Raw genomic sequence first — 13629 nt, forward strand, 5'->3', positions numbered from 1 at the left:
ATGAAAGCCTATGACCATAAGTCTTTCTTTCCACATTTGCCTTTCTACATCCTTTTACCACCACTAAGGACAGAGTGAATGAACTCTCTTTGTACATGAGCTTGAGAATCCCTGGGATATTCTCCAACTTGTTCTTCTATGTCTATTGCAGTGAGGAAGTCCTTGCTTCAGAGTGAATCTCAAAGCCAACTCATCTCTGAGTAATGGTAGCAAAGGAGGCCCAGGAGAGACAGAAGACAAAATTATGGGCTAAATCCTCTAGGCCCAACATATTGGAGCTAAGAGTGAAGGGGATAGCAAATAATAAGCTGTCTTTCAGAGAAAACAAATGTCACAAGTCTCAGAAGACCATGAGAGAAGAGAAATGAGAGGGGGAGATGCTTGTAAGTAATTGGGGATTGAAGAGAGGGATTCTAGAGGCTTTAGTGAAGGGGAAGAACAGAGCAGACTCAAGATCAGGAAGGGGTAGGAGAAAGTAGCTGGAGATGGAGACTTAGATGGCTGAACCATGAGGATTTCAGAAAGAGAAATGAGAAATTTTATAGCCATAGAACATAGGAAGAATGATAATGACATTGGAAGCCTGGATGGTCACATGATGAAGGGAGGAACATTTATGGAGAAGTAAATTTCTAATTCCAAAAAGTCAGTATGAGCACTTCCCATTGGTCAGGGTAGCCCTTTCCTTCCTTGTATGGTGAAAGAGAGCAAAGTTTGCACCTGAATCTCTATAATAACTAATAGCAGCCCTCAGAAGCCTTTGTGTACCTGTGATGACTTTTTGTGACTTTCTGCATCTCTTGAATTACCACAGCTTTCAGTTTGACTACAACATAACTAGGTCCAGTTGCATAATTTTCATTAAGCCAATAGAGTGGGGTGAGATAGGGTGGGGAGCAATACAGTAAAGTTTTCTTGAGTTTTACAAATTAAATTTTTATTGGATTTATAAATCCAATAAAAATTTGAGCTATATATATATATGTATATATTATTCTGGGGATTATATTATCTCCTGAATTTTAGAGAACTAAAACTGCTGTCCTTCTCTGATGGACCAGTCTGCAACCAGAATTGACGATGAATAAACACTCTAATTTTCCAGAATTAAAATTTGTTCCCTTTCCACATTTTAAAGAGCATTTCATTTGCATCCTTTGAGAATGGCATACAAGATTTCATCATTAACTCTCTAGTGTTGTAAAATCACAATAACAATGGCACATTAGTTATATCTCTTGTTCTTGCTGTTTTTCTTGATTGACAAAGTGAGAGGGAAGAGAGAAGGAAAGAAAAATGAACAATTAAGCTCTCTAGGATATAAGGTTTCTTCATTTACTTTTTTTTTTCTTCCTAGGCTGATGTTAACAGAGGACTAAAAATTACAAGGAGTACTAGAAGATGATCTTTTCCATAACAAACAGGAGCACATCTTCTCTTTGTATTAGCTGTTCAGATTTGACCAAGGAAAAATGATAGCTATTATTAATTATATTGTCAGAGTGTCAGCTAGTATTACTACATCAATATAAATTATATTCCTATAAGTTATACTAATGGTACGGAGAAAACAGGCATTATTATAGCATAATATAGTATAATGTCATGTAGTAATAATTGCATCTCTACAGGACAGAGTGTTAAAAAAATTAGTCCCTTCTTAGTGACCTTAATTCTTTCTTTTCCTTTCTCACCTTCACTCCAACATTTTTTCTTTCAAGGAACAAACAATAAGTCATAATAATCATATTTATTTTGTTATTGTTGCAATGATTATAATATCATCACAGGTTTAATATGAAAACATTATTACAGATTTCATTAGTTTGTAGTCCATTGGCTTTTAAGAATAATAATTCAATGCTGTATTTAAATCCCATTGAAATTCTCATTCTATTCCTTGTATGAAAACAGTTGTCCAATTTAAAGTTTGAACTTTCACTCTGATAGCTTGGTATTCATTAGTTTTATTTCGAGAAAGAAAATAAAATGGATTTGGTAAGAATGTGATTTCTTGGCCATTGAAAAATTTCATTCTTGACATTATGGAAAGAGTGAGAACACAGTTCAAAGTAGAATGCATTTAATTAAGCACAAAAATAAGTTACAAGAGTTTTTCCATATGACCAAGGATATTCTCTTTCATAAATTATCACATTACTAGTGGTAGAGAGAACACATTCATGGAACATATGTGACAAGAAAATATAGACAATGGGGCACATATGTTTCTGTGGCAAATGCTCGAGAGTATATGCTCTAGAGCAGGGTTTCTTTTAAAAAAATACATATATATATATTAACATCATGGACCCCTTTGGTAACCTAGTGAAACCTATGGATTTCTTCTCAAATAATGTTTTAAATGCATGCAATAAAATGCATAGGATTGCAAAAGAAACCAATGACACTGAAATAAAATTATAAAAATATATTTAAAAAATTGTGATATAAATTCATGGATGCATGGGACCTTTGGTAATGCCATTGGTTGACTTTTTCTGGTGAGCTGGAGTACTCTGATGTGGTTCTTTCTTTTCTATTCCTCTTTCTGTTATTATTGTTGCTACCATTTGCAGGTTTTTAGCTACTATAGCCATACTTAACTCTTGTAACGCAAACCTTGCATGAAATTGCGTGACTCTAGTTACATCTAGCTAAATTAACAAATTTAGACATTTTAAAAGTCTGTTTTCAGATTGATTTTTCCCTCTTCTGAAGCTCGGCATATCTCAGCTCAAATTTTTATCTGAGTTGTATTTCAAAATTCCTCTAAACTTTTATAAGATTCCTAGATCACTCAACTGGGCCCTCTTGAAATCACACTGAAACTCCACATAGTAAAAAAGATAAAAACCCTGTGTATAGTTGTTGATAAAGGGATTTCTCATGACACCATGCAAAATCAATTTAGGAGCAAGACTGAAAAGAACCACATGGCGTAGATACCCTTTGTTCTTCATTTCTGTCTTTATCCTGCATTTATGACAACATTTGTTAACCTTAATATACAAATGGCAGTTATCCTTTCTGTACCTCTATGCTGACTGAAACAAACTTGATTTTCTTTATTATTGGGGCTCTTGTATTTAGGGGACACATACATTTTAAATTATGATTTTGAAAGATTGTTCAATCTTCAAATTTTAAGTACCAAAAGGAGCTTTAACGACTATAGGTATTACAAGAGCCCAGGGGAAGGAGAGATAACTATGCCTTGAAAGTTGTCCAGAAGGCTGGAAGAGAAGGTAGGATTTGGGGTAGAATTTGAATAAGTTGGGTAGAGGACAAAACATTTCAGGCAGGAATAGCTTGGGCAAAGAGATAGAGCTGAGGGTGGGTAGTATGTATCCCTTCATCATCTAGATCACCTCTCTCTGTACACATAATTTTTCAGTGTCTCTTTTAAGTTGTGCTGCCCAGAACTAGAAGTGCAGGGTGTAGGCCACATGGAACTGTAGGACCCTTGCTTCATTGCATAACTGATTCAGTACTCCATGTGTTTATTCCTGTAGCCTATGATTGAATTAGCTTTTCTGGCTGACAGAGCATGTTGTTGATACCTATGAAATTTTCTGCTAATTTAAATTCATAAATCTTTTTCACCTCAATTACCATTAAGATAGATCTTTACTATTATTTTATCCTTCCACAGATCATCAGTTGGTGAGCAATAATTAAGCAGGTACTTATGTGAGTTAAATGCTAGTGAATTTTTGAATTCAAGTTCAGGATTTCATTGAATGGAAGAAGGACTCTATTGTAATGGAATAGACTCCCAATGAGTAATTTTTAGGAAAATATGGACAAGAATCACAAATGAAAAAGTATGGATGATTTGCCACTTGCATCACTGGAGGAAGTACTTATTCCCATGAAGTCTTGAATTTTTGCAAATATCAAAGTTCAAAGCAAAGTGTTCACATTTATTCCTATTAAATGTTGCCTTTCCAGTTTAACCCGTTGTTCCGGCCCACTAAGAGTTCTTTGAATCCTGAGTCTATTCTCTAATGGATTAACTATTCTTTCCAGATTTGTGTATGATCTGTGGTTTGGAGACTAAGGCTACTCAAGTTCATCCTTGTACATGAATGGAAAAGTCTCAAGACTTTGAGGGTTTATAAGTTATCATTATCATCATCATCATCTTCTTTTTCCTCTTTCTCTTCCTCCTCTTCTTCTAAACCACCCCTTTAGCTCTTTTTTCCATATGTCTGCTCAATGCAGCATGAAATACTTCCACTGCAAAATCAGCCTCCTGTTTAGTGATGCACATTGGGGGTGCAATTCGAAATGTCTGAAGAGAGAACAGAAAAGAATAAACTCTTGGTTGTTATGTAAATCAATATGGCTCAATGAAAAAGCATTAAAAGGGAGTTAGAAATATATTTTCTATTGGGCTCACTGGCAGTAACATTATCTTCAATAGTTCACTTTGCATATTGTCTTTTTCTCGTTAGGATTTTAGAACTGTTTTATTTACTAATAAAACTATTATGGCGAGGACAAAAAAAGAATAACATCTTTCCAAGAAAATGTCATTATTTTTATAGAAATTGGTAGTTCTCATCTTTTAGTCTTTACCCTGTATAATAGACTCCTTTAAAATTCCTGGGCACTATGGACTTGAGGAATAGAGAATACCTTACTAGCATATGTAATCCTGGATTATCAAGACAATGGCATTGTAAAGTTCTGAGGAAGGAGTCTTGGGGAGGGCAGGCAAAGGGTCCTCTGAATTCTAGAGTTCAGCTTTGTTTTTCTTCCTTTCTAGAAACCATTTGCTATATGAGAATATACTTTCTCAAAGTCATTTCTTATATAATAAATGCTATTTAATTGTAATTATTACCTCTGATCACATTGGTGAGTGGATAAGGATAATAGGGATAAGCAAAATTAGGAGTAAGAATAGTAATAATTGTTCTGACTATAATTTATATCAAGTCACTAAGTATTTATTATTTGTGCACTATTAGAATTTTAGCCTAAGTCTATACATAATAATTTTAGTTGTTTCTTTGGATGGTTGTTTGAATATGTTGATGGGGGGGGGGGCAGAAGGTTTTCCTTACTCGAAAAAGCACTTTCCTGAAGAAAAGTCAATTCACTTTTACCCAGAAATCCATAGTTGGAGGAAAAGTTCACTGCCTTTTAACCAGAAGTGAATGGTTACTGACCCAACAATATGATAAGATAATTAGTATTGTTAAGCCTTGTTTTTGATTATGAAAATATATAGTATGGGAGCAGGTCATTTAGTATACTCTTTCACAGCAAAGAAGGGATTGTCATTAGAAAATTTGGTTAGATTTCAAGTAGTTGGACACTTGTTTATTTCAATAAGAATAGCTCAGATTTTTTTCATACCTGATTAAAAAGTCCACCTCTACCAACAATAAGCCCCATGTCTTTACAGTCTTCATGAATTAGATTTACTTCTTTTAGAGAAAGAGGCTGGCGGCTGTCCTGTAAATAGATTTGATTTATTTAAAAAAATAGATTAATTTATAAAAAACCCCACAATTTTTTTTTCAAGATACCATAATTTTAAAGAAAATACAATTGACACAATTGGAAGAGACTCCAGACAGACTGAATAGGAGTCCTCTTCACAATACAAATACTCATCTGGTCTTCACTTGGGGAAAGGCAGTCCCTTTTATTTTTGGACAGCTCTAATTATTAAGAGTTTTTCTTTACATTGAACCTAAATTCTTTTTTTTACTGAAACTTGCAGTGAATCTAGAGCCAAATAAAATATTCTGAATCCTTCTGCACAACACCCTTTTCAATACATCTAGGAAGCTATTTTGTCTCCCCTGAATCTTTCATTCTTCATACTAAATATCTGCAAATTTTTGAACCTCATAGAAGCAAGAATTCTAGCCCATTTACTCTCTTGGTTATTCCTCTTTTGGAAACTTTCTAGCTCATCAATGTTTTTTTTAAACAAAGTGTGAGACCCAGAATAGAACACAGTGTTTACAATGTGGTCTGGGTAAGGTACATTGCACCAGTTTCCCTCATTCTAGACCTTGGGCGCCTCTTCATGCCATCTAAGAAGAAGATACTGACTTTTTTGATTTGTAATGAGATTGCAATTTGCTAAAAAATCCCAGATCTTTTTTAGATGAACTTTTTTTTTCTAGCCAGGGTTTTCCCATCTTGTGCTAGTGAAGTTGATTTTTTTGAACCCAAGTGGAGGTCGACAAATTTATTTTATTGGATTCATCTGACTATTCTAGACTGTCTAGAGCATACAGTTCTTATCTTCTAATTAGATTTACTTCCCAGCTCTATATCATATGCAAATTCAACAAGCATATCATCCATAACTTTAGCCATGATCAAAATATTTTTTTAAAATGCTGCAAGGTTCAGAGGTCAGATTCCTAGTTCAAAAGTATACTCAATGAAGGCTTACCCTTCTGATAGAATGGTAGTAAAATTCAGCCCACATCTCTTCATCTACTATAAAATAGTATGAGAAATTAAATTTTTCTTTCCTTTCCAACATAATTTAAAAATTTTTATTTGTATCTTTTGTTTCTGGTTATGTTCATCTTAATGCCCTATCCAGAGTACTATCCTTTGTAAAAAAAGAAAAAATATGAAATTGGGAGGAAGCACTTTCAATAAAACCAATCAATGATTTTATGCAATTTGGAAATGTATGCTATTTTATACACTCAGAGTCCACAACCTCTTCAAAGAATGAAGGTACATTTTCCCATCTCTTTTCTTGGACCAAGATTGATCATTGCAATTACACAGAATTTAGTTTTTTTTCCTATTCTTTCCATTTACATTGTTGTCGTCATTGCATATATTGCTTACTGGCTTCTGTTTACCTCACATAATTAGTTCATTTAAAAACTTCCAATGCTTTTTCTGAATCCTTCATATAAATTAGTTATTATGGCATAGTAACATTGTATTATATTTATACATCACAATTTGTTTTGCCATTTCTCAAATTATTGTATTTCAAATTCTTAACAATTCATTTTTGTATAAGCCTTTTACTTTTAAATTGATTTCCTTAAGATAATCCTGTAGGTTGCGTAAATATTGTTATTTTTCTACAAATGAACAAAATTCACATTAGTTAGGTATTTGATCCTATAAAATTCACTTCATTTCTCTGAGTCTCATCTGCAAAATAGAGATAATGTTTATAATGCCTGTTTATAATGTCTCACAGGGCTACTGTAAGGATCAAATTAGATAATATGTATAAGATGCCTGTAAACTATAAAACCTTTTTGTAAACCTTAAAACTTCTGAATCCTGAGTGACTACTTCTATCTCATCCCATCTTTCATCTCTCATTATGACTCTAAAATTTATTTAATTAACTACATACTTATTGAAGACCTACTATTTTTAAAGCACTATATGGAAGAAAGAGAAAAAAAAGTATAAAACATAGTCCCTGATTTGTGACCTAAGTTTGTCTTAAAGGATTGAGACATGAAAGCGCTCTTAGAAATAATTTCATCTACCTTATTTCACAGATGAAGAACCTGAGGCCCAGAGATGTCAGGTGACTTACTTTGGCTAGTACTGAACTAGTAAATGGCAGGACCAGAATATGTACCCAGATCCTGTAATAACTCTTTCCCCTGTTATGCATTGCCTCATATCTTTCTTCAGACACTAGGGAATCCTCATGTTGTCTTAATTTTGCTTCCTCTTGTCCCTATCATTCCTGGTGTCTGACCTCAAGGAGTTCCCCATTGAATTTATGGAATAAGATATGGGATTGCAGAGCTAATAGTAGCAGAGCTAGAAATCCAAGTCAAGTCTTTTGACTCCAAATCTCTAATTTATTGATTACAGGGAAATCATTTAATCCCTTACCATCACTGGCAACTTTCTAAGACTTTAAGATATGGAGAAGTTACTCATTCAGTTGTGTAGTTGAAGAAAATTTACATATGAGGAAAGAAATCTCTCTCTTGATGAAATAACAATTAGCTTGACCAAAAAGAAAAATATCTAAATAAAAAAAGGAAAATCATTGAAGAGTTTCAGGAAGGTAAATGACATGCTAAAAGTAATGTTTTAGGAAAATGGCTCTGATTCTATAATTCAGATGGTCTGACATGGGGAGAGACATAAAGTAGAAACTCTAGGCAGGAAGCTATGATAATAATTGTAGCTGTTGAAATAAAAGGAACATAACAAATGACTCAGTCCAACCTTTCATTTTACAAGTGAGCAAAGTGAGGCCCATGGAGGTGAGCATATATCAAAGGTGGGATCTAGAGCCTGGGAGGGAAGTTGAATAATTAATGACAGTGGAAATGGAAAGAAAGAGATCAATATAGGAGATATTGCAAAGGGAAAAGGAAGTATTATAAGAGATGGGTGATTGATTGGATATTGGGGAAGAGAGTGAAATTATAAGATGAAGTCAAGTTTTTACCTTTAGGTGAGCGGGACAAAATGGATGCTATTAATAAAATAGGGAAGTAGGAACTGATTTGGAGAGAATATATGATGAATTCAGCTCTAAAATGTTTCAATTCTAAGAAATGACAAGGGTCTGAAACAGTGAACTGCATGAATTAGACATGAAGGAAATTGGAAGAAAAAATCAATTACTCCCCCCACCCCCAATCTGTATTTTAGATAGCTTCTGTCTCCCTGCAGAGTTCTTGCTCCCCATCCTTCCACTTGAATATCTTAGATGCCACTTTTCACCTCTCACAATGAGAATGATCTCATGTTCTCTCTTAGTGTTCTCTCGCTGAGCCCTATGGGATTCTGGTGTCATCTGCTAGAGTTTTGTTTGTTTCTCACACTCAGCCTGGTTAACTCTAATGGATTTCACTGAATTTTGTTGTCCTTGAATGCTCTCTCATGGAGAAAATTGGATTTGGGATCGTGGAGAAAATTTCCATCTGGGACTTTCAGCTGCTGTGGCTATGAGGAGAAGAAACTTTCAGCACCCACCTGATCTTGTACCATTTCTATTCCCATCATGAGGCCCTTCCCACGGACATCTCCAACTATCTCAAATTCATCCCGTAGCTTAGCCAACTTCAATAACATATAAGAACCGGTTTCTTGGCTGTTTTCCTGTAGGCCATCTTCTTTAATTGCCTGGTGAAGGAAAAAAAAAAATATCACAGAGCACTGAAGAAAAAAGATACAGAAACTAACTGAAAGGATTAGAAAAGTATATATACTCACTAGGTATTTCTTCTTGGGTCCATGACTTTATACATGTTGTCTCCCTCATTAGAATGGGTACTCCTTGAGAATAGAGACTGTCTTATTTTTCTTAGCACAATGTTTGTCACATGGTTACATGTGCTAGCTCATTGGAGCTCCACTATGAGGTAGATTTTTTTATTATCTTTTTATATTTTATATATGGAAATCTGAGACTCTGAGAGATGGAGTGCTTTGTCAGTCATCAGCATACAAATAGTCACCTCTTTGTCATTCACACAGTAACCATCTTAGTTCAGGCCCTCATCCTCTCTTTCCTAGACTATTCCAATAGCTTTCTATTCATTCTTGCCTAAAGCCTCACCCTACTCTAATCCATCATTCATGACAAAGTAATTTTCCTAAATTTCATGTTGGATCATGCCGAACTATACTACTGTAACATGTCAGTTATCTGCCTGTCAGTCATCTGCCTCCATATAAGGCAACAAAGTTAAAACATGGAGGAGAGGCAGCAAAATGAACAAAGCTAAAAAAGTGAAAAATTGAGAATATGGTTAGCAAACCACCAATGAAACTTCAGCAGGCTAGCAGAGATGGCTTATTGTGCCATCTACTGTCTGAGTGTCTGGATTATTTGAGCATAGTCTTTGGTTAGGACAGCATTTTCCAATGTTTAGGTCTCCAAAGTGGATTTTCCAAGGACTGATAGAATGACATATTGCAACCATTTATACAGTTTCCATTCATCATTATATACCAAACTTTTTATCTTAATATTTTTAAAGGCAGCAATGTGAATCATATGATAGTAATAATAGTAATATTATTATTATTGATGATGATGATTCTATTTTAGTAGAGCTTTATGGTTTACAAATCACTATCCTCCCTGGATGATTCAGAGGAGAGAGCACTGGACCTAGAATCAGCAAAGACCTGAGATCAAATGTGGCCTCAGATATTTACTAACTGTGTAATTTTGGGAAAGTCACTTAACCTTTACTTGCTTTATTACTCTGAAGAAGTAAATGGCAAATCACTTCAGTATCTTTGCCAAGAAAACCCCTCATGGAGTCACAAAGACTTGACTGATCAGCACTGACAGCCTTGCTATAACTTAGTGAAGTATGTCAAAATGTGAATGTATTGTGAAAGAAGATTCATGAATGTTGTTTTTGACAAAATCTGGGACAAGACAATTCCTTAGTTAAAAAATTTTTGTCTCCATGCTTTAATATTCTTTAGAATCTTCACATCTTTATTATAATACTTGAGAACTGAGCCACAAGAAATATGGTTGTTTCCATGAAGGGTGGAATTTTCTGGCCCTAAAAATGTTTGTGCTATAGGGTATAAAGGTCCAAACTTAAACCCAGAAAGACCTTGTCTCAAGCCCTGTGCTGGTTGTGAACTGGCTGTAGAATCCTGAAAAATCTGCTTAATATCTCAGCTTCCCAGACAACTTTAGAAGTGTGCAAGTCATAGATACATTGCATCTGCACTGGTGGGAAGTCACAGCTATAAGCTTTTCCCACAATGATGAAATCACAGGTTCAAACCCACCAATCCAGCAAAATGTTACTTGCATATGTCACCTCCTCTCTACTAACACAGCTATCACCTCAGTTCAAGTCTTCATCATTTTTCACTTGCATTATCACAATAGCTTCCTATTTTGGTCTTTCTCTCTGAAGCATCATCCCACTTAAATCCAGTCTTCACACAGCCACCCTAGTCATTTTGCTGAAGCGAAGTGTGATTAGCTAACTCCCTGCTCTACAAATTCTAGTGTCTCCCTTTTGCCTCAAGCATAAAATATAAGATCCTGTTATATTTGGAGTTCTTCTCTTTTTATTTTTCCAATCTTTTTATACTCTCCTCCCAACCCTCACTCTATGATCCAGCCATATTGGTAGACTCAGTTTTACTCATATGAAATCTCATTTCCCATTTTTGTGCTTAGGTGAAGGTTGTCTCCAATGTCTAGAAGGTACTTTTTTTTTTTCAGCTTTACCTCTTAGGATCTCAGGTTTCCTTCAAGATTCAATTAAACACTGTGTGATGATCAACTATGAATGATTTAGCTCTTCTCAGCAATGCAATATCTAAGACAATTACAAATGATTTATGATGCAAAATGTTATCCATATTCAGAGAAAGAACTGATGGAATCTGAATGCAAATTGAAATATACTTTTTTACTTAATTTTTTCATGTTTTTTCTTTTAATCTATTCTTTTACAACATGACTAATATAGAAATATGTTTTATATGATTACACATATATAATCTGATATTACTGTCATAGGGAAAAGAAAAAATTTGGAATTCAAAATTTTATTAAAAATGAATGTTTAAAATTCTCGTTAAGTATAATTGGAAAAAGTAAAATACTTGATTCAAGTGTTACTTTCTATAGGAAGCTTTTCCTAATCTCCTAATTTCTGGTGTTCTCTTCATAACCTCCTGTTATTAATTTTGCATATATTATGTATACATAATACATACACAAACATATCTCTCTATATAAATACCTATGTATACATGGATATTTTTATATATACATCTAAGCTGCCTCATTGGGGATCCAAATGGAACTGGTTAGGTGGGAAACTTTTATTCCTTTATTCTTTCCTTCCTTCCTCTTTCCCTCTAGTTGCCCCTCTTTCCCTCCCTCCTTCCCTTCTCTTCTTCCTCTTTCCTTTTCTTTCCTTCTTTTGGGTTTTCAAGATATCCTGAGGTTTACTGGCTAAGATCTCCCATTGCATCCAGGGCCATCTCCACTATCCTGATGTATATCTGGACCCAGATGGCTTTGAAGGGTAAAGGGAGGCAAGTGACTTTGACAGTCCTCCCTTAGTTAAATGCAATTCACTTACATGTCATGCATCATCACATCCCTGATGTCATGGTTCTTTTTGAGAACGATGGATAAAAAGCAATATATACACATATTTGAATATATATACTATTTATATATGTATATAATATGTGTATATGTGTTCTCCATTAAAATAGAACCTTCTTGCGGGCAGTGGAAGTTCAACCTATATTTCCAATACTTAGCATAGTACCTGGCAATAGTAAACCTTAATAAATGCTTATTACCTTAGTGACTCCCCATATATATTATATTCTAGATAGCTTTAGCTTGCCTACCTCTAGTTCTGATTTTTATTTTTGGTGTTTTCCACTTTTTTGCATGAAAAAATCAGTCATACTTACATCAAGTACAGCAGATCCAATTACACCAGCTAAGGGGTTTCCTGCAAATGTGTTGAAGTGATTCAAGTGTTTAGTAAAGGCATCGGCGATCTCTAGAGGAAAATAAATAAAAGTCTAATGCACAGAATATAAGTCCCTCCATTTTCTTCCAGCCTCTCATCATGCAATCTGGACCATCTTTCTCTTCATGCTGATACTAATATTATGCATCTTTTCTCTTTTCTCATATAATAGCTGACAATGTGATAGTTCTTACCTGACATTGTAAGAAAGAGACATGGAGAAAGAAACTGGCATTTTTTTCTTCCTGTTTCCCTTTTCCCCAAGGTCTATCTAAAGGAATACAGTGTGCCTATTATCCCTAATTCTTCCATTCAACACATAAGAGAAAGAAACACATAGTATATAAGATAATTTATATAAATGAATTTCCAGGGTAATCCTTGGAGTCAGTCAGATTCAGGCCAATGTATTACATTTATTAGAGCTACAATATCCATTGTACAAGGACCTTTGGAGAAAAATGTTTCAAGATAACCAGTGGTCCATGTATTCTCTAGGGTTTCTGCATGTTTGATGTCATGTTTCTGTGTTGCTCCTAATCCTACAGATCACAACATTGGTTGAGTAGGAAAAGACTGATGAACTAAATCCTTGATTTAACAAGTCTATTATACCAGCCCTTCTTCCTTGGAAAAGATGTCCACGATTGAGACCCTAAAACATAACTGTAATGTTTTGTAGAGAACTCTCAGGAAGCTAGAAACTTCAGTAACTGGGATGTTCCCCTCCTCCTAAGATTAATCAAGAGTGCATTTAAGCTTGAAATCATGAGAAAACATAAGGTCCTGGCACAATTACTGGAGCTTTGTGAACTTTAAATTAGATTGAGTAGCTAGAAACTAATGACATGTTTCAGAGAGTTAGATCACAGAAAACAGAAACTAGGGTTGGTTATACAACAATATTTTTCATGGTAACATATTGTTTTAAGATATATATAATACACACATACACACACACACACACACACACACACATATATATGGAGAGAGAGAGAGAGAGAGAGAGAGAGAGAGAGATTAAATGGTTTTGTTGAATTATCAGTAATCCCTACTCCTTATTTTCAATTGCCACTAGTCCATTTGTGTTGTGCTGATCACAATAATATTTCATTGGTTAAAAGCAAAATATATGCATCTTTTAGGATAATGA

General features: G+C 34.6%; 1 protein-coding gene across 2 annotated transcripts in view; it reads right to left on the reverse strand.

Moving 5' to 3' along the window:
• Nucleotides 1-3882: 3882 nt before the first annotated feature.
• Nucleotides 3883-13629, reverse strand: part of AGXT2 (alanine--glyoxylate aminotransferase 2) — a 46676-nt gene continuing 36929 nt past the window's right edge. The window contains exons 11-14 of one of the 2 annotated variants that reach the window (XM_023496142.2): nucleotides 12415-12455; nucleotides 8965-9114; nucleotides 5371-5469; nucleotides 3883-4297 (exon numbers count right to left, since the gene is read on the reverse strand). In XM_023496142.2, coding sequence (XP_023351910.1) covers nucleotides 4181-4297; nucleotides 5371-5469; nucleotides 8965-9114; nucleotides 12415-12455 — 407 coding nt within the window. In that variant the 3' untranslated portion in view covers nucleotides 3883-4180. Of the gene's footprint in view, nucleotides 4298-5370; nucleotides 5470-8964; nucleotides 9115-12414; nucleotides 12507-13629 lie in introns of both variants that reach the window. The other variant, XM_012541454.3, reaches the window with a different exon arrangement.

The sequence above is a fragment of the Sarcophilus harrisii genome, chromosome 1 (genome assembly GCF_902635505.1).
Source record: "Sarcophilus harrisii chromosome 1, mSarHar1.11, whole genome shotgun sequence".
Classification (NCBI taxonomy): domain Eukaryota; kingdom Metazoa; phylum Chordata; class Mammalia; order Dasyuromorphia; family Dasyuridae; genus Sarcophilus; species Sarcophilus harrisii.